Below are 24,430 nucleotides of genomic sequence, written 5' to 3' on the forward strand. Positions count from 1 at the left end.
CAAATAAAGTGTTACCCATTTGTGTGTAAGGATTCAGGTTTAGAACTTGAATAAATGAGATATAGTCCTCATCTGGTACTTCATCTTACTTATTTCAATGAAATTAGATTCATTTAAATGAATTGTAGGGTTGCTGTGGATACAACCTTATAATACATTTTAGAGTTTTCAGTGTTATCACTCAAGCTGTCCCTTTGAAGAAATAACTGTAATGAGTCTTTGTATCACAACAGCGGGTCTTGGTTGTCTTTGAAGCTGTTTAATTTGAATACTCCAGGGAAGGAGGGAACACATGGTTTTTGATCTCAAAGGTGAAATACATTGCGTTGATGGGCTGTAGTGGAGGAGTTGAAGGTTATTAGATCGAATGGGTATGGATGAGGCCAAGCTGTCATGAGCAGTTTGAACATGGCCAGTAAGAAGCCCTTGATGTTCGTAGTGATGAAGCTGAGCAACGATTGGACTTGAAGGAAAAGTCTACTTGTTTTAGATTGATTTTGGGCAATTAGGAATGCTGCTGGATGTATGAGTTTTTGATTGACAGTTCATATCTTGAATGTACGTGACTGGAGAGTAAAAAATGTGTGTGTGTTTTTCTTATCACTCCATTAAGTGTGTATTGCGACTTTGTGTTTGATCGTGTTGGCTCTCTCTTTTTAATGTACCATGATGATCCACACATAGCAGTTCTGAGATGGGAGGCATGCAAAACTGCAGCACTGTAAAATGTTGACGAAAAGACAGAAATTCATCTTGTACTCATGATAAGAACAGAAGAAACAACTGCATACTTACCAAAATCATTTTTGATCTCCACTACTTTGTAATGTCTGTCTGAACATAAAAGTACAATCCAGAGAAAGGACAAACAGAGGAGCAGAATCTCGGATTGCCTTTTTGTTTTTCTAAGCCAACTTATTTACAGGATTTTGTTCTCAATTCAGTCAACAAAAAGTGATGTTAATTTTCTTTTTTTTTAACATGGTTCTCACTTTATTTGGTTATTGGTTTTCATGAACCTGCTTTCAGTTACCAATTAAAGTGGTAATTTTCTATTGACCTAGAAAAAAGTTTGCAGAGTTGATGGCATCACTTGATCAGTTCTAGTGCTCAGTATTTTTTGGGGGAAGAAGAGATGAACAAACAATAATAGTAATGTAGTAGGTGAAACAGAGAAGCTGAAACCATTTTAGAAAATGTAAGCTTTACGATAAAGTTTAAGAGACAATTAGGACCAGAACAAAGTGCTGCAACACCAATTTACCCCAAAGACTTGAAATACACAGCAAGATTAGATCAACATGTTGATTTGCCCTGTAGCTCTGTATGTGCATGCTTTAAATGATGATATAAATGTATTTACACAAAGATCTTCTAAGTATTAAATGACCTCAGATTGGACGATAGACTTTATTGATGATTAAATTATTCAAACATCTGAAAGACCCCACTGACATTTTCACCAGTTTTAGACTGACATGATAGAGCTTTGATGTCGAAACTGAGTGTGTGTGTACTCTGCCAACCAGAGTCTCTGATAAATTTGAGTGTCTGATATGTTCTAATGGTGCATGAGGGAATATTCCATGCAACCTTACTGAGGTTTTGTATTAATGGTATGCATGTATCATGGCCTGGACATGCTCTCTTTTCCTTGCTACCGCTTAAATCCTCCTTATTGTGCTTTATACCTATAATTTCTATTTACTGTGAGAATCGCATTTTATTTGTTTTAATTATGAAATCTCTACAAGCTCAAGAAACAGTGTTTCATTGTAAGCAAACAATTACTAGCTGTCCTGGGGTAAAATGTAACACTGGACTAAAACTTAGACTTAATTCTTCCCTTACATATTTTCCAGTTCTTTTTTCTTTTTTTTTTTTTTACTCCATTCTATGCATCAGACCATCCAATACACAATCAGGTGGGGGGAAAAGGGACAGCGAGGGTATCTAGGTGAGTGGGTTGTTTTGTTTAAGGAGTGAAACCACAATAACCTCCTGGGAAGGTTCAGCTCTGTTCCGTGTTTCCTCTGTAGATAGCAGCTCTCACTGCAGTTCATTGGAGCCCCAAGCCTTAGAAATGGCTTTGTAACCCTTTGATAAATGTCTGACCTGGTTTCTAGCCTATTCTTAAATTTCTTTAGGTAAAGTCATGATTTTAACATACTTCATGTTACTAGACAGGTTCTATTGATGTGATCTCTTGATTCTATAGGTCAAGCTCATACTAATGTTCTCAGGTAAAAGTTAAAAGTACTCTTAAGAGTATATATTACTCATGCAAATGTAACTGAGTAAATTTAACCAGTTGCTACCCACCTCTGATCATATGTATTATTCTTGAGAACAAGCTTAAAGTGATATGTAGGCATGGATTAACTAGTCATCATTTAGCTAGTATCTGCACCCAACAGCATTTCTCAACTTGCACAATGAGAAGCTTTTGCCTTTTGTGCCAAGCTCATGCGCTTGGCACATGGGAGGCACCATTGCTCGCTTTCTATTCCTTTTCTATGGAGCTTTTCCCATGAGCTGACAATCACTTGCCCTCCTCAAGCCAAATCGAACGGCAAAATTCGTACATGTGAAGTTCAAGAGTGTAAGCATGCACATGTGAGTGAGGGACACGCATGAATTTAAATATAGCCCATTTGCAGTTCAGTATTTCTTCAGCTCCACTTGGTCAATAAGTAATATTGATTGTAAGAAGGTCAAAGGAGGAGGGGAGACAGAACTTTTATTGATGACCAGTCTTTACTTTTTTTCTCCCTCCTTTTTTAGATCCTTTTGTATCAGTTTTAAATTTAATTTACTTAGAGCTTAGAAAAACATCATGACATTTTGCTAAATTATAAATTAAACCACATTTGCAGCAGGTTTCTGCCCATAAATAAATTAATGATGAGTTGAAAGTGGAAACGTTTATAGCTGAAATGTGGCAGGACCTTCAAATACAGCATTAATTATAACTCATTTGCTCTCTGACCTCTGTAAATGCTGGTAAAGGGAATGAATGTCCAAAGGCTGGACCACACACTGCTCAACTTTCCTCACCAAAGCTAAATCTGTCAAACATATCGGTGTCAGCCAGTGTCTGAAATCTGATTAAAGAGAAACATACTATTGAATGTAAATTTAAAGTGAATTCAGTTCTAAATCTCAGTACTGAAGTAATACAAGAACCAGGAACAGTCCATGTAACTATCTCATTTACCCCTACATTAAGTCTAGGCCTTGAGGGCTGATGTTCCTGGTTCAACACATCTGAATCAAATAGCCGAATCCTCAGTATGCAGTCCGGTTCTCCAGATTCCTGCTAATGCCCTCATTTTTTGCCTTAAGTGTGTTGAAGCAGAGACATCTAAAAACTGCAGCACACCAGCTCTTAAATACATGGCTTCCCTTCTGTAGTGCATAGTGTACAGTAATGTGCACCAGACAGTTCTCAGTAGGTCAGAGTGTTAGCCAATGTAGCATGAGACGGGCTGGCAGAGTATCTGACCTACATTCTGACTGGCTAGGTGCCTGTTATAATTCAGGAAGCGGCAGAACAAGAGGTGTTATCTTGTTCAGGGAGGTCACCATGGAGCAACATGCAACAGCAGCCAAAGATGGAAGCAGAGGATCAACCAGAGGTTCAGTGCCAGGTCACCTGCTTTCTCAAAGGTGGCACAATAGAAAAATGGGCCAGTTTTAGAACTGGACACAGCAAAGTTTGAGTGGAACAAATTATTATTATTATTATTTATTTATTTATTTATTTTTTACAAATAGACAAATAGGAATGTTTCTTACTTCCATCCTGTTATGTTTTCAGATACTGTAGTAATTATTGCAAAGAAGAGCATTTCAATATGTTTATATGGTAAACATAGAAGTAATAAGAGAGGCAGCAGGAGGAGAGGGATTGGTGAGAGTATGTTGAATCTAGCTATGGCTGATGTGATCCATGGATGCAGTCTGGAGGTTGAGAGGATCTTTGTCCTGGTGGAGGTTGCCATGATTGGGAGCCATTCACAAGGCAGAGGTTTCCCCAGGATCTGCAGCACAGATGGAAAAAAACAAAAACATATAAAAATACAAGCCACCAGTGAGTCTGATTACCACTTAATGTGTGTAAAAACATTAAGTTTTTACACACATTAAAAACTTATGAGATGTGGGAGCTGCACTCTAAGCAGGATTAGTGGTTTACTGAGCTCAGTTGAGCTGCAGGTCAGGACTTTCAGTATCACAAACACAGCTTACTTTTTACCTTGGTCTGTTTCCATGGTAATTCATTCTGGTTCCCTAACTGGTTCAGGAGCAGATTGGTTTTTGCTGTTAAATATCAAGAAAAAATAACAACTAAAGCTAATGCTTAATGTGTGAATAGACTCCTCCTCTCCTTTTCTCTGCCATTCTGAGTTGGGCTGTTACATAACAGGAAAATCTTGGACTAATATTTAGGCTCTATGGTCATGTGCTTTTGAAGCAGCTTATTCTGCACCACATCAAAATCCAAGTAACACTTGTTTTAAACTGTGGCCACAAAGACAATCTGCTGGTATGATAATTCAACTATGCATTTCTGGTTACCGTTGCTGTGTGTTGTGCACTTTCCCAAATCTCCAGAAGTTTCCACTAATGCAAAATAACGTCATTAGAATTGTTGAACAGTTGCTAGAAAAAGAAGTTGAGGGAAGAAATTTTGGAAGATCATCACTAAGAAGGGGCTTCAGAAGAGGAGCACACATTCAAAGTAGAATTTATAAAATATTGATTAGAAAAGAAATGTGGACAATTCCATGGTTAGGGATAATTTGAAGACAAAACCAAATGACAAATTCACACAGCTTTACTTGGAACTCGCACAATGCATGCTTATAGTATTTAATCTTAGAATACAATGTTCAGGGATTAACATTGCATTCTGAGATACAGCTAGTGGAGCAATGGTGACGACGGCGGTAGGAGTTTGAAAATGTACTTAATTATTCCTTCTGTCCTTGGGCAAGACACTTCACCCACCTTGTGGTCAGAGGGCTGATGGGACCAGTGCATGGCAGATTGCCCCAGGGCAGCTGTGGCTAGTATCCAGTAGCTTGATCAGTGTGTAAATGTGTGTGTGAATGGGAATGACTGATTTCATTGTAAAGCTTCTATGAAGGTCCAGAAAAGTGCTATTAAGTATGATGACCCATTACAAGTTTCCATCATAAGCGACAAAGTCAAAGATCTTCTGAATTTCCTTTCTATATTCATAAATCATAAGTGGGGGTGGTGATATCAAATATATTTGAGCTTACAGAAAATACTAAGTCCTGTGGTGACTCTGTTATTGATTGAGTAAGTGCCACACATTAGTCTTCTAATAAGAAATGATGTCTGGGTCTTGATTACATTTTTAACTTCTGCAACTGGCAGGCTAAAAACCAGTCATTGTCTCTGCAGCACTTCCTCTTCCTACACCTCCTGACCTTCCTGACTGTTGGGTCACAAGTTCTCATCCATACCTCGATGAATACCTTCTCCCTCAATTCAGTGTGGAAAGAAACTTTTTGTCTTATCCAGCCTCTTTAGGCAGGCACTGTGATGTCATCACACACACACCCTCCCCAGCAGTCATCTGTGTATGTGGTCATATACTGTCCATCTCCATGTTGAGAAAAAGTCTTCAGCAGGGTTAAAGAATGAGGAGCAGGGTGAGAGGAACTCCATCAGAATCCTGCTGTGGGTTACAAACCATTACCTGATCATGTTGGTATGATGGACACTGGCATTGTGTCCTCAACCTCTTCTGACTCTTCTTCCATTTTGAATTGTATAGAAATATGCCTGACATATTTTGATAATTATTTTGCATGTGTGGGTGGAGACCCATATGGTATATTTTGATCAACATGACATAAGCAATTCATAATGTAGGAAACTGAAGGGAATTGTACATCATCACTTGGATGATGTACAAAAGCAGTTGCACCTTGCTTATTTCTGATTTGAAAAATGTTCCAAAGCGACAGAAAAACTGGAATGTTCTTGATGTCGGCACTTCATGTGGAACCAGTCCCACATGAAACTGACTCATTGTTAAAAGTGGATGTGTGGTGTCAAACGTCCCTCCCGCCTCTTCTGCTTTTTCAGTGGCATTGCTCTGCAGATGTTTTTCTCATTACACACTAGCACACACACAGTTGGTGGCATGTGTAAAGGCTGATGAGTGTATATTTGCTTTGTGACATTCTGCTCACTTTTGAATGTATGTTTATGACTTTAGGACATCTGTGAGGACATTTCTGACCATGTGGAGCAGATTCATGCTTTACTGGAGACGGAGTTCTCCCTGAAGCTGCTGTCCTACTCTGTAAACATCATTGTAGACATTAGGTGAGTTTTTACAAGGAAATGATTGTAGCAAGGTATAAATTCTGCGGTGTATATTAATATTTAAATAGGCTTAATCGAAAGCACTGTTCTTGTATTTGTGTTTTTCCAGGACAGTGCAGCTGCTGTGGCACCAGCTGAGAGTCTCAGTTCTGGTTCTGAAAGAGCGTCTGCTGCAGGGTTTACAGGACCCTAACGGAAATTATACCCGGCAGACTGACATCCTGCAGGCATTCAGCCAGGACCAGCACCAGGTTGGTTTCAGATTAAGTTAAATTTCCATCTACACTTGGAATTGAAATGTAGTTGAAGGAAGGATTCCTTGAACCATTATCAGATATGTCTAAAAACATTGTGGTAGTTTCTTTCACTTGGCTTGGTTACTGACAGTCTGGAACTTGAATATTGAATTATTTGTATTCAGACCCGTCTGGATGCTCTCACAGAGGTGGACGACTGTGGTCAGCTGACGATCCGCTGCAGCCAGGACTACTTCTCCCTGGACTGTGGCATCACTGCCTTTGAGCTGAGCGACTACAGTCCCAGTGACCATCCTGAGGACCAGGGGACAGAGTCCACAGTGGAGGACAGCTCCCAGGATATCATTCACACCACAAACTCAAATCTTGAACTGCACAAGAGTTTACCTCAGCCCTCTCTGCCCAGTGACATAGACAACCACAGCCATTCTACACCTCAATCACCCACAAATCAAAGTGACATGTCCAAATACAGTGAAAGCTCCAAACGCCCACTGCAGGCTGTAAGTCACAGCACTGAATCTTCCCCCACTCAGCCGTCCCTTCCCAAGAGAGCAGCCTTATTCTCAAACAAAGGAACCAAATCAAGAGGCAGTTTTAGGAAGGCCAGGCAGCAGTCTGAGCTGCAGCATAAGGCTGAGCTGAGTCAGAGCAGCCCCTGTCTTGTGGATCCTCCAGACAGATCCAAGTTCTGGCTAGAACTGGACTCGGCTGATCTGAGAAACCTTCCACAATCCAGCGAGAGTCTCCAGGTTCGAGCTAATTTCTATGCCTTTGTGATTTTGTTCTTATTTTATTAGCATTTTGTTTAACATGGAAATGTGACTTTTAAGCTAGGATTAAACACAAAATCAAAGTAAATCAGATTTATTTAACAATTCACAAGCTGCAAGGTTGTGAATTGTTGGGTCGTTGTGTGTGTGTGGGGTGGGGGAGGGAGGCTACTGTACCAACTTCCATAATCTCTGACAAAAAACACTACTGGTGTTTTTTGGTGCTAAATCAGTTGTTTTACTTTTGAACAATAAAAAATAATTATAGATCTGGTACAAAATTTGTATTAACAATTAATAAATTGTTCAGAGGAAAAGAAATACATGGTTCAATGTTGAAGGGGAAAAAAATAAGTAGTCATGAACGGAGAAAAATCATAGGAAATATGCTGAAGATTCTTTGGTTTTATGACAAACTGAATTTCTTGAGGCTTCACAAATTCACAAATTGAAACAACAATCAGCCTCAATCAGTTACAGGTTCCAACATTTTTATTCAATTTGTAGGATGCAGCCTCATCACTAACACTTTTAAAATAGATTGAAATCTTAACTGCCTATAGTCAGTGATGTAATGTTCCTTTTGTAAAAAATAAATGTTTGAATGCTCTTTGCTAAATGGGAAAACACATTATTGTACTAAAAAATCTCTTTACCAAACCTACTTTCAATTGATGGGGGGTTGGGCAAGACTCTATAATTTTAATGTCCATTTGTACTTTTAATGTGGAGGTAACAACTGCCACCTGTATCTGATGCTCCTTTAACAGATACACTGCGCCATAAATGAATTTGAATTTGATTCATTATGCTAACCAACCCATGGCTCTAGGTCAGTCTTTGTTGGTTGAGGTTGTGATTGTTTGGTGTGGTGGATAAGAGTCTCATGTGCTCCAACATCACCACAGCTGAATGGAATATCCCTACTTGTGATTTCTCAGTAAGAGACAACTCAAATGGGATTCATTTTTGCAGGTTTATGATGCCAGTATTTTATTTTAGGATAGTGGCACATAGAATACCTTATCGTTTCTATCTCCAAACACGTCAAGTTGGGGTAACACCCAGAAGATTGACTATGGTCTCATCCTGTCACAAGCTGATAGCTCCCAAGTTGTCTCTGAATTTTTTTCTAGCTTTTGACTTGCAAACTTAACACAGGACTGTGCAGACGCACTCTGCAGCTTCTAAGTGATGTCTGCTAGCAGTGGTGTTATTGTTGAATGTGATCTCAGCTGCTTTTAGATTATCCACATGCTTCTCTTCTTTTGATCATCATTTTTACCCCATTGGATCCATCTTGCATGGAGCTCCTGATCGGTCACTGACTGGTTTATATTTAGACTGTATGATGATGATCTCAATCACTCTCACCAAGCTTGTTGCTAACTGTAGCAGCCCATTCCAACTGTGTCCAGACCTACTATCTTGTCCCTGACGTCTTTTGGCAGCTCTTTGGTTTTACTCGTGATTGTGAAAAGTTTGGAATGGAAATATGGAAAGGATAGATGTGCTTTCCATGCATAATCTATCTGTGACTGACACTTGACCACATAACCAACCCAATGTATTGTAATGGCTCAGATATTTATTTTACTGAATGCGATTCAAATCAGTTAAAATGTTTTCTTCCGATGATGTTTTGGTCCACAACAGGGCTTGGTTGAATATTGCATTTATAATCAAACACCCATGAGATGTACTAATCAACACATGGATTTAAATTATTTCCTTCCATAAATCAGTTTTACACTTTTTTGTCCTAATAGCTGGAAAGTTTTGTTCTGACATAATTCTATTATTTTTATTATCAAACCCAGGTTTTCTGTCATGGTGGACAGATTATAGTTCTTTGGACATATCAAAATAGAGAACAAACACACATATTCCCCAAGCACAGAAAATATAAACTTTTTATTTTTCTACTATTAAATTTTGGTCAACTTTCTAACTTTGATGGGTAACATATTTTATTTTCAATTTGAAAATAGAAACCACCTGCAATAAATCAAATCCATTGCAGGTGGTTTCTTCTAGATGATAAAAGTAGAGGTGTGCCGATCGATCGGCCACCGATCATAATCGGCCGATTTCCGTGAAAGTGTATGATCNGGTGATCGGAATCGGCAGGAAAAAACCTGATCGGCACATCTCTAGATAAAAGGCTTAACAGACGTTTCTCTTCCCAGCTGCTCTTTGGAAAATTTCTTTTTGAAAACGATTGACTATTGTTTCCACTTTTTTAAAGTATGCTAACTAAATCTAACTAAAAATTTTGATTACAGAGAACAATTGAGCACAACCTCAAAAACCACCATGTGAGCTCAACACATAGAAAACCTGAGGGAAGTTCTGGCACCAATGGCAGCCTGCCCGTCTGCCGCCTGATGTCTCTGGATGAAATATCCACCCAAACAGAAAGGAGGCAGAAAAGGACATATGCAGTCTGTATGGGTGACTCGGACTCCTCCCTGCCCTCCCCCATTTCAGAGCAGCTTCTGTCCTCAGACTTGGAGGCATCTGGAGAGGAATCTGATGCTCAGAGGGGTGGAAGCAGGAATGCAGGGTGGACAGTGAACTGGCAGGGGCACAAGGTGACTATTTCTTTGCAGGAGCCAGGATTTTGCAGATGCTATTCAGTTTTTACTTTTATGGTGCTTATAAAACTATTTATAGTTTTTACTTGTGGAGTTTTTTCCAAAGCAGCCTTAAAATTATACGTTTCTTTAATGCACCTTTTGACACCATTTCATGTTCAAGTAGATTTTTCTCTTTTCAATCAAGAATATTGTTTGACAAACACTCATACTAATACTTCTTAATAAATTTAACAGATTAGTTTTTGTTTGCATCATCTGTTCTTCATATGAGCATTTTTTTCTTAAATGACTTGAAATGGCATATTCTCCTTGCATGTTCAAAACCAAAACAATAAGTGCTGAATAGTTCTGTAAATATTTTCTGAAAAATGCATAAAGAAAAAAGGTTGTTGAAATAAACACATTGAGATTATCATGTTCATTACTAAGTACTTGATTATAAGTCCTTTTGGTAACACTTTATTTGACGGGGTGTGCATAAGAAATTTTTTAAAGCAAATTTGCAATAAAAGTGCATTAAAAGCATGCACTTTTATTCCAACTTTGCATTCAGTGAATAATGACACTTAAAGCAAAGTTGAATTAAAACTTGTATTGAAAGTCCATTAAAATGGTCAACTTTGCATTAAAAGTGTCATTATTTACCGAATGACACTTCATGACAACAGTCATAAACATTCATGAAAACTTCATCTTTATGTCAGTGTCATGTAAGTCTTATGTACACCCCGTCAAATAAAGTCTTACTGTACTTTTTCTTTGTTGACTGGTCCTTAGAGTGAATTACTGTACATGTGAAGAAGGACAGTGAAATGCTGATGCTCCTTTCTTGTGCAGAAGGAATCCCAGGTTCCATCAGAAAGGATCCAGTCCAGAGAGCATTGGTATGGGTCAGACGAGTTCCTGGCTCTCCCTGCTCAGCTCCATGAAACTGAGATGCTGGCTGTGAAACTAGAAAGTCTGATACAGTCCAGGACCCTGGTCAGTACAGAACTGTGGCTCATTGACCATAATTATACACAATGTGTTGAAATTGGTTTCTGATGTTTTTTGAACCTGTTCACAGCAGAACCAGAGAGGTCTGCAGGATGTGGATGACTGGGAACTGTCGGAGCTTAACATGGACTGGGACGCCGGGGAAAGTGGAGTCGACACGAGAAACATAGTGGGGAGCGGGGATTATGGTCCATCTCCCCTGCTGTCACTGGTATGACAGCATATTTTGTGTGAAGAAGTATCAAAAAGCAAATAATTTCCTGGTGAAGTGACATGTTCCTGTGGACTCTTCATCAGCATCCTCATAGACAAACCTCAGTGAGCTGCTTCAGCTCCTCCTCCAGTGATGTTGCTCCATCATTGGAAGACAGCATAGAATCAGGGCCCTTGAGTGACCTGCTGTCAGGAGAGGAGCAGAGCAGGAGGTCTGTGGATGGCTCCCCCCAGCTGACGGCGCCCCTGGCGGATGGGCATGGATGTGCTTCTCTGATGAAAAAACTGCTGGAGGACATCCAGGATCAGAACGAAGGCATCTGGGTAAAGATGGAGGTAATTTTTTTACACACAGTTTGCTCCTATATTTTGCATCGGTCTATCTTTCTGCTGGTTCTGTTTCCATCTTGGCATGTCTGTACTGTATGACCAGGTTTGATAGTCAGCACTGGCTTCTGTTTTCCCTGATCTATATGAACACAACACATCAAAATATTTTCACACTTCACATGTTCAAATGCAGTAGGACAAGTTGTCCTGAATTCCCTCAACATTCGACTGATGGAATGAAAACCTGGTATTAGATCTTCCTGTGAACCTGTTAATTCATTAAGCTTCTTCTAAAAGGTAACATTTGATTGGCAGGCAGATTACTGATGAGGCTTCCTAGTGAACTAATCAGTCATACGGTATCTGTCATTTGGAGTGTGGTAAAATTCCAATAACTGGGGATTCATACTTCTCATACCCTCACTTTTAAATACAACTACAAAGAGAGGGTGTTCATGTTTATGTTCCCCACCTTTCACTGCTGTAAGATTTAAATTTTAACCTCTCCAGAGCAGTTTAGTTAGCAAAGATAATGTCTGCTCAACTCTACTGTCTGTCAGGCATTAATAGAATGTAGCAAATCTAACCTCTTTTGTTAGTTGGGTGAGATGCTCACTGATAAAACTAGAAAACTGTGGGATATTCATAGTTGACTCAAGCTTAGCCAACTTCATTTAAGACATTTAACTTGATATCTAATAAATGTCAAACATCTTACTCATCTAGGTGAAAATTATTCACACCCATGGGAAATTTAGTTTTAGTATTATTTTTCATTTAGCCAAGATGATTGTAGCTGAAATGAAATAAGAGGGTAGCTCTCAAAACTGTGAAAAAGGTAAGAGCATAAACTGTAAAAATTAAAAATCATTAAAAAATATTTAAAATTTATCTTGAAGCGGAGGTCATGCTGTTCGTTTTTGTTGTCTGTCATTTTGACTGACGGCGCCAGAAAAATTCCATCATATTCTATTGCCTGTCAATTTTTAAATGCTGTCTGCGTAGGCTATTCAGCTGTGTTTAATTTTTATGCAGTTTAATTAATCAAATTTTATTAGTATAGCACATTTCAGCAACAAAGCATCAAAGTGCTTTACATCATAAAAAGCACAAAAACATCAAGTCATGCAACAGAATCAACAATCTGTTCAATTTAATTAATATTCACATTGAACAGAGAATCTAGATCACATCTAATGCTTTCTCTGTAGTGTCAAAAAACATTGACTGTTGCAACAAAAACAACATATGAACAGTGAAATTAAATTCTTTCACTTAAATTATGAACAGCTCACCTGCTCTGGTCTGAACACAGCAGCACAACTTCCTGCTGGTTTGCATCTGGAGGTGAAATTTGTGCTAGTTTAGATCGGGCCTGAAATTCCAGCCTGACTGAGTTTGTGTCTGATCCATCCCGACTGATTGGCGTTAATAGAGGCACAAGGCAGAATTAAACCTCACATATTTTAATTAAGATTTTACTGTTTTCGTTTTTAGACCACCATTTAAGAAAATAGTGTTACTTCTCCCCTTTTTGGCTTCTGTTTAACATCTTCCATATTGTCGCTTGTTGTAAGTTTGAGTCAGGTGTGAATCATCTGGGATGTGTGACTGATGGGAATCCTGTGACTGATAGGATCCTGCTCTGCTCTAGCTGCTGCTAGGGTGAATCAGGGTGGAGTCGTGTCATATTTTGGTTTAGTTCTCTCTCTCTCTCTCTGTTCTCTCTCTGTTTCTCTTTCTTTCTTTCGCACTGCATGCTGGGAGTTAGTGGAAGAGCATATGGTGAGTGGACTGGAAGATTGAGAATTTCTATCTTTTTTTATCTCCAATGTTTTTTTCTGTATATTATCCTTAGATTATTGTGTTTTGTGGAGTTACATTAATTGATTACATTTCTGTGTGTGACAACCAAAATTTTGCCTTTTGGTGCAAAATGCTGGGAATGGATTTGACCAAAGTTACGAGGTAGATCATACCCAGTGGAAGAGTGCAGTTTGGCGGTGGGAGAAGTTGTAGGTTGTAGCATTAAATCTGCTGCTTGGTTGAACAGCGCTGTGGTCATTTTTGTTGACAGTGTGGAGAAGGCAAACAAAGGGCATTGCTGTGAATGATGTCTTTGTCTGTTTCCCTGTTGAGTATTCCTGCTAAAAAAAACAGAATCATGATTGCAAGGATTCCTCCGTTCATCAGGGATGAATTGTTGATGAGAGAACTGTTGTGGGAAAATTGTTTTCCCCATCAGAAGAATGCCGTTGGGTTGGAGTTACATTGTTTCACACTGAAGAAAGGTCCATATGATTCTGAATTTAAAAAGAAGAACGCCTTAACTTAGTGTTTAATGTGTAAGTGGATGGGCTTGATTAGGCTATTTACGTAATTTTGTGCACTTTGGTTTTGAAGTTTCTGTAAAAAGGAAAAAATTCGGAGTGTATTATTGGTTCTCCATCCAAAAACGAAGAAAGAGATATAGAAATGGAATATTCAGAAAAGGGTCTAGAATCAGAAAGCAATATGGATGAGGAGGAGGAAGGTGAAGATAAAAGGTTGGACTGAAGATGGTTTGGTCAGTTCAACCTGTACATTTCTTCTTCAGTCAGTAGAGAAAAGGTTAGCATGTGCAAAACTTTAAACATTTTCTGAAAGCTACAAAGAACATAAAAAATGTAGAAACAGAGGATTTTTTTTCCTGACAAGAAACTTTTTCTTGTGAATGTGACATCTCAGATGAATTATAAAAGAAAAAGTGGGTTATAGTGACCAAGATGTTTACAAGTTAAAAAGATTTATCGGAAAACTTAAGCAAGCATTTAACAATGATGAGTCTGACGTATGATAAGTGTCTGCATTTTCTTTTGGTGCTAATCCTTCCATCTTTGGTGATGAGCCACTTCAGTTTCTACATTAAATTTGGATGGAACCAGAGATGTGAGGAAGAGAATCAAACGTATAACTGTGTGTGGATGGTCCAAGAAGCACACAGCGACTGTTTAAATGAGATATGGAGAGAATGGGGGCCAGAAATTTTGAGTCATTTAAGCCAGACCAGTGGGGGAGATGCAATTGTTTTTTTCAAATTGTTTTTACTGGAATAATATCAACTTGAAGTGACAAAAGGTAGAGTAATGGTATTGAAAGCAAAATATTGTTTCACTACTATCAGAGATTGACAAAAAATAGTGGTCCCCGATGATTAAAAAGTGAAAAAGTTACATAAATTTCAAATAGAGGGGATAGATACAATGCTAAACGTAAAAGCAAGGTTAAAATCCATAAACTGATGTGAAGATGTTGAAAAAGTCATGAACAGTCTTACAAAGCTTGAAAGTGTGATGAAGACAAGTTGACAAACTCAGAAACTCAGCAGGGAGTAAGTGCAGCAGAAGCAGTACAGCTTGTGTGTGCAGGTCACATTGCATCTGCTGACACAGCAGCAGAGCGGAGAGTGCTTCTCAAGCTTTAGATGCACTGAAAAAAGAAAATAGTTGAACCAACTTAATTGAATTGCTTCAATTGGTAACAAGTAATTCAATGAGTTTATCCAACTTAATTTATTAGGTTGGTTTAACTTGACACATTTAATCAGTCTTACTCAAATAATTTAGTTTACTTAAAATAAAGAAGCAGACTAATAAAGGATTTTTAAAAGGTTTTATTGGCTCTAGTGGCCTTTATTTTAGAGTAGTTAGACAGGAAAGACGCACAACTAAGGTCATCAGGCAGGAATCGAACCTGCGACAGCCGTGTTGATGACTAAGGTCTCCTTATGTGGGTTGTGCTCTACCCCTGCGCCGCAACAGTACCACGGTTAGTGCAGGATCTGTCCCTGGTGAAGCTTAATTGTTTCAATTAAGTCAAAGCCAAAAGTTCCTTTAAGTTAAAAATGTTTAAGTTAAGCTAATTCAACACAAATTGTGGTTTCATCACAAAACCGAACAAAATTAACTGAGATTAATGTAAAAAATCCATAACATGAACTGCACCCCAAATACACTTTTTAGAGTGTGTGGGGAAACTGCACACATATAGGAGACCTTGCTCTCTTACACACGCACACACACTTCTCACTCTGTGCTCTGAGTAATTAGCTGATTAGCTGCTTATTTAGCAGCATGTAATCATAGCAGTGGCTGAGCTAACTAATTCAGGAAGTAAAGACATAATAAAGTAATCAGTACATGCATATCTTTTGGATGAAACTAAGAGATCCGCTATAGCATCAGGTTGAGCAACTAAAACGATCCACTAAACTGGACATTAAACTACTGTAGAGCGGACTGAAACAAAGAAAACTTTCCAAACAGGCTCAACGTTAAGCTTAGTTTATCACTGCATGGCAGATCAAGTGAAAAGGAATTGTAGAGCCAACATTAACACCATATCCAAAAAAGCTTTGGGAATAGAGGCTAGAGTAAAGTAAACATCCCTGAATAATCCCTACAGAGGGAAACATCCATCCGTCCATTTTCTAACACCCTTGTCCCTATTGGGGTGGGGAGGGGTGCTGGTGCCTATCTCCAGCAAACGTTTCGGATGAGAGGCGGGGTCACCCTGGACAGGTCGCCAGTCTGTCGCACAGAGGAAAACGGCTCAAAAATATTTTTTAAACCTTTTTAAGCAGCACATCTTTTTATGACTTGTCTTGGGGTGCATTCAGGGGCATCAAGATTCAGTGGGTTTGTATTCTCCTGATACTATTCAGATTCAGACCATCTTTGTCATTCAACATAACATCAGAGATGCACTGCAGAATGAAATTATTATGTGTATTAGGCTACAAACAGAAACTAGCAGGATAAACTATAAAATAATATGAAAAGAATAGATGAAGAGCCAAATCAAAAACAGTGGAAGCTGTATTATTAAATTATTTTTTATTCTTAAATCTTTATTTGATCTGAATGGGTGAAGACCGACTCAGATAAAGTCTTCTTTCACAAAGGTGATCTGGCCAAGAAAGGCAGCAGCACATGTCAGCTCTTATGTGACAAAAATTATCCAAAAGAAGAGACACATTTGAAAAAATAATTGCTTTAGCTTTATCAGCACTTAACCAGTTTTTTGCACCAAAAGTGCAAAAAAAAAAAAAAAAAATTTAGTCAAAATTTTTGCAATTTGTGCATGAAATACACCAGGAATAATACATGCAAAACAATAAAAAAATTAAATCATATTAAGATCTTTGATACTTGTTGCCCTCACAGGTAGCGTTGTTTTGCTAGGTTCCCAATAGGTGGCAGCGTGATCCCAATCATTTTTTCAGCTGACCCCACCACTCTGCTCAGTGCCTTCCTGTCTGAGGTGCTGCTGTCATGCTGCTGGTAAGCACACTGTCAATGGTGCCTCCTTAGAAGGTAATAAGGATTGATGGGCTGAGGTGAGCTCTCAGGTGAGAGTGTCATGAACCTGATGTGCGGGTCGATGTCCACAGCAGTGTTGTGGATGTAGAGCAGGATGTGCACATGCTGTTTCCTCCTGAAATCCATCACCAGTTCTTTGGTTTTTCCCACATTCAGAAGCAGGTTGATGCTGCAGCACCATTCTAATAGTCTCGACTCCTCTCTGTGGTGTTCTCCTCACCGTCCTGGATCAGACCCACCACTGTTGGACACATCCCTACTGCATGTCACACTCCTTTATAATTTCATTCTGTGATTTATTTATTTTTCCCCCATAAGGCACAGGCATGATAAGCAAAGGTGTAATCCCTCATTGGTCCCTCGCATCAGTTTGTTTGCTGGTGTTACCTGTGGTCACAGAGGATGAGTGGAGGACACAAGAGCAAGCCTACATCAGCAAACAGGACCACATTAATGTGAATTTACAAAAAACACCCATAGTTGCTTATAATCACTAAACTTGGCAACTATGCTTAGCATCCAATCACCCTGACTCAGAGTTCAATGTCATATTAGATTGTCTGTAAAGAGAGATGAAATATACAACCAACTTATATATATATATANTCTGCATAATTACTCCGCTCAGTCAGAAACAGCCAATCAGAACCAGCAGTAATCAGCTAGCCGCCATGCTATCAGGAAGTTTTCATTCAGTAACTCTGGATTGTTTTGTAATGGAACCTGGAGCCTTTGAATGTTAAGTTTTATACTTGAATTTTCTGGCAATGTTGAGAGGTTTTATTTTGACTCTCTGCATTATTTAGCCTCTTCAGAGCCTTCATATGTTTTCAGTCTGTTAAGATGGTATTATCGATAGCAGTACAATTTGCACAATGCCTGTTTTGTTTTTTTCTTGGAAAAAGTTATTAAAAACAAGTGTTTGTCTAAATTAAGGTGAATTCATGGTTCCTTTTTCCACATAATGTAACCGGTAGTGCTTATGATTAAAAAAATAATAATTATGTGATCGGTATCGGTGATCGGCCGTGATCGGCCCTCATCGGTGATCGGAATCGGCAGGAAAAAACCTGATCGGCACATCTCTAGATAAAAGGCTTAACAGACGTTTCTCTTCCCAGCTGCTCTTTGGAAAATTTCTTTTTGAAAACGATTGACTATTGTTTCCACTTTTTTAAAGTATGCTAACTAAATCTAACTAAAAATTTTGATTACAGAGAACAATTGAGCACAACCTCAAAAACCACCATGTGAGCTCAACACATAGAAAACCTGAGGGAAGTTCTGGCACCAATGGCAGCCTGCCCGTCTGCCGCCTGATGTCTCTGGATGAAATATCCACCCAAACAGAAAGGAGGCAGAAAAGGACATATGCAGTCTGTATGGGTGACTCGGACTCCTCCCTGCCCTCCCCCATTTCAGAGCAGCTTCTGTCCTCAGACTTGGAGGCATCTGGAGAGGAATCTGATGCTCAGAGGGGTGGAAGCAGGAATGCAGGGTGGACAGTGAACTGGCAGGGGCACAAGGTGACTATTTCTTTGCAGGAGCCAGGATTTTGCAGATGCTATTCAGTTTTTACTTTTATGGTGCTTATAAAACTATTTATAGTTTTTACTTGTGGAGTTTTTTCCAAAGCAGCCTTAAAATTATACGTTTCTTTAATGCACCTTTTGACACCATTTCATGTTCAAGTAGATTTTTCTCTTTTCAATCAAGAATATTGTTTGACAAACACTCATACTAATACTTCTTAATAAATTTAACAGATTAGTTTTTGTTTGCATCATCTGTTCTTCATATGAGCATTTTTTTCTTAAATGACTTGAAATGGCATATTCTCCTTGCATGTTCAAAACCAAAACAATAAGTGCTGAATAGTTCTGTAAATATTTTCTGAAAAATGCATAAAGAAAAAAGGTTGTTGAAATAAACACATTGAGATTATCATGTTCATTACTAAGTACTTGATTATAAGTCCTTTTGGTAACACTTTATTTGACGGGGTGTGCATAAGAAATTTTTTAAAGCAAATTTGCAATAAAAGTGCATTAAAAGCATGCACTTTTATTCCAACTTTGCATTCAGTGAATAATGACACTTAAAGCAAAGTTGAATTAAAACTTGTATTGAAAGTCCATTAAAATGGTCAACTTTGCATTAAAAGTGTCATTATTTACCGAATGACACTTCATGACAACAGTCATAAACATTCATGAAAACTTCATCTTTATGTCAGTGTCATGTAAGTCTTATGTACACCCCGTCAAATAAAGTCTTACTGTACTTTTTCTTTGTTGACTGGTCCTTAGAGTGAATTACTGTACATGTGAAGAAGGACAGTGAAATGCTGATGCTCCTTTCTTGTGCAGAAGGAATCCCAGGTTCCATCAGAAAGGATCCAGTCCAGAGAGCATTGGTATGGGTCAGACGAGTTCCTGGCTCTCCCTGCTCAGCTCCATGAAACTGAGATGCTGGCTGTGAAACTAGAAAGTCTGATACAGTCCAGGACCCTGGTCAGTACAGAACTGTGGCTCATTGACCATAATTATACACAATGTGTTGAAATTGGTTTCTGATGTTTTTTGAACCTGTTCACAGCAGAACCAGAGAGGTCTGCAGGATGTGGATGACTGGGAACTGTCGGAGCTTAACATGGACTGGGACGCCGGGGAAAGTGGAGTCGACACGAGAAACATAGTGGGGAGCGGGGATTATGGTCCATCTCCCCTGCTGTCACTGGTATGACAGCATATTTTGTGTGAAGAAGTATCAAAAAGCAAATAATTTCCTGGTGAAGTGACATGTTCCTGTGGACTCTTCATCAGCATCCTCATAGACAAACCTCAGTGAGCTGCTTCAGCTCCTCCTCCAGTGATGTTGCTCCATCATTGGAAGACAGCATAGAATCAGGGCCCTTGAGTGACCTGCTGTCAGGAGAGGAGCAGAGCAGGAGGTCTGTGGATGGCTCCCCCCAGCTGACGGCGCCCCTGGCGGATGGGCATGGATGTGCTTCTCTGATGAAAAAACTGCTGGAGGACATCCAGGATCAGAACGAAGGCATCTGGGTAAAGATGGAGGTAATTTTTTTACACACAGTTTGCTCCTATATTTTGCATCGGTCTATCTTTCTGCTGGTTCTGTTTCCATCTTGGCATGTCTGTACTGTATGACCAGGTTTGATAGTCAGCACTGGCTTCTGTTTTCCCTGATCTATATGAACACAACACATCAAAATATTTTCACACTTCACATGTTCAAATGCAGTAGGACAAGTTGTCCTGAATTCCCTCAACATTCGACTGATGGAATGAAAACCTGGTATTAGATCTTCCTGTGAACCTGTTAATTCATTAAGCTTCTTCTAAAAGGTAACATTTGATTGGCAGGCAGATTACTGATGAGGCTTCCTAGTGAACTAATCAGTCATACGGTATCTGTCATTTGGAGTGTGGTAAAATTCCAATAACTGGGGATTCATACTTCTCATACCCTCACTTTTAAATACAACTACAAAGAGAGGGTGTTCATGTTTATGTTCCCCACCTTTCACTGCTGTAAGATTTAAATTTTAACCTCTCCAGAGCAGTTTAGTTAGCAAAGATAATGTCTGCTCAACTCTACTGTCTGTCAGGCATTAATAGAATGTAGCAAATCTAACCTCTTTTGTTAGTTGGGTGAGATGCTCACTGATAAAACTAGAAAACTGTGGGATATTCATAGTTGACTCAAGCTTAGCCAACTTCATTTAAGACATTTAACTTGATATCTAATAAATGTCAAACATCTTACTCATCTAGGTGAAAATTATTCACACCCATGGGAAATTTAGTTTTAGTATTATTTTTCATTTAGCCAAGATGATTGTAGCTGAAATGAAATAAGAGGGTAGCTCTCAAAACTGTGAAAAAGGTAAGAGCATAAACTGTAAAAATTAAAAATCATTAAAAAATATTTAAAATTTATCTTGAAGCGGAGGTCATGCTGTTCGTTTTTGTTGTCTGTCATTTTGACTGACGGCGCCAGAAAAATTCCATCATATTCTATTGCCTGTCAATTTTTAAATGCTGTCTGCGTAGGCTATTCAGCTGTGTTTAATTTTTATGCAGTTTAATTAATCAAATTTTATTAGTATAGCACATTTCAGCAACAAAGCATCAAAGTGCTTTACATCATAAAAAGCACAAAAACATCAAGTCATGCAACAGAATCAACAATCTGTTCAATTTAATTAATATTCACATTGAACAGAGAATCTAGATCACATCTAATGCTTTCTCTGTAGTGTCAAAAAACATTGACTGTTGCAACAAAAACAACATATGAACAGTGAAATTAAATTCTTTCACTTAAATTATGAACAGCTCACCTGCTCTGGTCTGAACACAGCAGCACAACTTCCTGCTGGTTTGCATCTGGAGGTGAAATTTGTGCTAGTTTAGATCGGGCCTGAAATTCCAGCCTGACTGAGTTTGTGTCTGATCCATCCCGACTGATTGGCGTTAATAGAGGCACAAGGCAGAATTAAACCTCACATATTTTAATTAAGATTTTACTGTTTTCGTTTTTAGACCACCATTTAAGAAAATAGTGTTACTTCTCCCCTTTTTGGCTTCTGTTTAACATCTTCCATATTGTCGCTTGTTGTAAGTTTGAGTCAGGTGTGAATCATCTGGGATGTGTGACTGATGGGAATCCTGTGACTGATAGGATCCTGCTCTGCTCTAGCTGCTGCTAGGGTGAATCAGGGTGGAGTCGTGTCATATTTTGGTTTAGTTCTCTCTCTCTCTCTCTGTTCTCTCTCTGTTTCTCTTTCTTTCTTTCGCACTGCATGCTGGGAGTTAGTGGAAGAGCATATGGTGAGTGGACTGGAAGATTGAGAATTTCTATCTTTTTTTATCTCCAATGTTTTTTTCTGTATATTATCCTTAGATTATTGTGTTTTGTGGAGTTACATTAATTGATTACATTTCTGTGTGTGACAACCAAAATTTTGCCTTTTGGTGCAAAATGCTGGGAATGGATTTGACCAAAGTTACGAGGTAGATCATACCCAGTGGAAGAGTGCAGTTTGGCGGTGGGAGAAGTTGTAGGTTGTAGCATTAAATCTGCTGCTTGGTTGAACAGCGCTGTGGTCATTTTTGTTGACAGTGTGGAGAAGGCAAACAAAGGGCATTGCTGTGAATGATGTCTTTGTCTGTTTCCCTGTTGAGTATTCCTGCTAAAAAAAACAGAATCATGATTGCAAGGATTCCTCCGTTCATCAGGGATGAATTGTTGATGAGAGAACTGTTGTGGGAAAATTGTTTTCCCCATCAGAAGAATGCCGTTGGGTTGGAGTTACATTGTTTCACACTGAAGAAAGGTCCATATGATTCTGAATTTAAAAAGAAGAACGCCTTAACTTAGTGTTTAATGTGTAAGTGGATGGGCTTGATTAGGCTATTTACGTAATTTTGTGCACTTTGGTTTTGAAGTTTCTGTAAAAAGGAAAAAATTCGGAGTGTATTATTGGTTCTCCATCCAAAAACGAAGAAAGAGATATAGAAATGGAATATTCAGAAAAGGGTCTAGAATCAGAAAGCAATATGGATGAGGAGGAGGAAGGTGAAGATAAAAGGTTGGACTGAAGATGGTTTGGTCAGTTCAACCTGTACATTTCTTCTTCAGTCAGTAGAGAAAAGGTTAGCATGTGCAAAACTTTAAACATTTTCTGAAAGCTACAAAGAACATAAAAAATGTAGAAACAGAGGATTTTTTTTCCTGACAAGAAACTTTTTCTTGTGAATGTGACATCTCAGATGAATTATAAAAGAAAAAGTGGGTTATAGTGACCAAGATGTTTACAAGTTAAAAAGATTTATCGGAAAACTTAAGCAAGCATTTAACAATGATGAGTCTGACGTATGATAAGTGTCTGCATTTTCTTTTGGTGCTAATCCTTCCATCTTTGGTGATGAGCCACTTCAGAGTTTCTACATTAAATTTGGATGGAACCAGAGATGTGAGGAAGAGAATCAAACGTATAACTGTGTGTGGATGGTCCAAGAAGCACACAGCGACTGTTTAAATGAGATATGGAGAGAATGGGGGCCAGAAATTTTGAGTCATTTAAGCCAGACCAGTGGGGGAGATGCAATTGTTTTTTTCAAATTGTTTTTACTGGAATAATATCAACTTGAAGTGACAAAAGGTAGAGTAATGGTATTGAAAGCAAAATATTGTTTCACTACTATCAGAGATTGACAAAAAATAGTGGTCCCCGATGATTAAAAAGTGAAAAAGTTACATAAATTTCAAATAGAGGGGATAGATACAATGCTAAACGTAAAAGCAAGGTTAAAATCCATAAACTGATGTGAAGATGTTGAAAAAGTCATGAACAGTCTTACAAAGCTTGAAAGTGTGATGAAGACAAGTTGACAAACTCAGAAACTCAGCAGGGAGTAAGAGCAGCGGAAGCAGTACAGCTTGTGTGTGCAGGTCACATTGCATCTGCTGACACAGCAGCAGAGCGGAGAGTGCTTCTCAAGCTTTAGATGCACTGAAAAAAGAAAATAGTTGAACCAACTTAATTGAATTGCTTCAATTGGTAACAAGTAATTCAATGAGTTTATCCAACTTAATTTATTAGGTTGGTTTAACTTGACACATTTAATCAGTCTTACTCAAATAATTTAGTTTACTTAAAATAAAGAAGCAGACTAATAAAGGATTTTTAAAAGGTTTTATTGGCTCTAGTGGCCTTTATTTTAGAGTAGTTAGACAGGAAAGACGCACAACTAAGGTCATCAGGCAGGAATCGAACCTGCGACAGCCGTGTTGATGACTAAGGTCTCCTTATGTGGGTTGTGCTCTACGCCTGCGCCGCAACAGTTCCACAGTTAGTGCAGGATCTGTCCCTGGTGAAGCTTAATTGTTTCAATTAAGTCAAAGCCAAAAGTCCCTTTAAGTTAAAAATGTTTAAGTTAAGCTAATTCAACACAAATTGTGGTTTCATCACAAAACCGAACAAAATTAACTGAGATTAATGTAAAAAATCCATAACATGAACTGCACCCCAAATACACTTTTTAGAGTGTGTGGGGAAACTGCACACATATAGGAGACCTTGCTCTCTTACACACGCACACACACTTCTCACTCTGTGCTCTGAGTAATTAGCTGATTAGCTGCTTATTTAGCAGCATGTAATCATAGCAGTGGCTGAGCTAACTAATTCAGGAAGTAAAGACATAATAAAGTAATCAGTACATGCATATCTTTTGGATGAAACTAAGAGATCCGCTATAGCATCAGGTTGAGCAACTAAAACGATCCACTAAACTGGACATTAAACTACTGTAGAGCGGACTGAAACAAAGAAAACTTTCCAAACAGGCTCAACGTTAAGCCTAGTTTATCACTGCATAGCAGATCAAGTGAAAAGGAATTGTAGAGCCAACATTAACACCATATCCAAAAAAGCTTTGGAAATAGAGGCTAGGGTAAAGTAAACATCCCTGAATAATCCCTACAGAGGGAAACATCCATCC

At 38.6% G+C, this 24,430-nt stretch overlaps 1 protein-coding gene across 1 annotated transcript in view; it reads left to right on the forward strand.

Annotated features, from left to right (window-relative positions):
* LOC103147774 (A-kinase anchor protein 6) overlaps window positions 1-24,430 on the forward strand; it is a 169,460-nt gene that overhangs the window by 13,720 nt on the left and 131,310 nt on the right. The window contains exons 3-13 of the mRNA XM_016678750.1: window positions 6,260-6,369; window positions 6,479-6,620; window positions 6,791-7,378; window positions 9,685-9,993; window positions 10,837-10,980; window positions 11,066-11,206; window positions 11,293-11,562; window positions 18,116-18,424; window positions 19,268-19,411; window positions 19,497-19,637; window positions 19,724-19,975. Of these exons, the coding sequence (XP_016534236.1) occupies window positions 6,260-6,369; window positions 6,479-6,620; window positions 6,791-7,378; window positions 9,685-9,993; window positions 10,837-10,980; window positions 11,066-11,206; window positions 11,293-11,562; window positions 18,116-18,424; window positions 19,268-19,411; window positions 19,497-19,637; window positions 19,724-19,975 (2,550 nt within the window). The remainder of the gene's footprint in view (window positions 1-6,259; window positions 6,370-6,478; window positions 6,621-6,790; window positions 7,379-9,684; window positions 9,994-10,836; window positions 10,981-11,065; window positions 11,207-11,292; window positions 11,563-18,115; window positions 18,425-19,267; window positions 19,412-19,496; window positions 19,638-19,723; window positions 19,976-24,430) is intronic.

The sequence above is a fragment of the Poecilia formosa genome, unplaced genomic scaffold, assembly GCF_000485575.1.
Source record: "Poecilia formosa unplaced genomic scaffold, Poecilia_formosa-5.1.2 Scaffold189, whole genome shotgun sequence".
NCBI classification, from domain to species: domain Eukaryota; kingdom Metazoa; phylum Chordata; class Actinopteri; order Cyprinodontiformes; family Poeciliidae; genus Poecilia; species Poecilia formosa.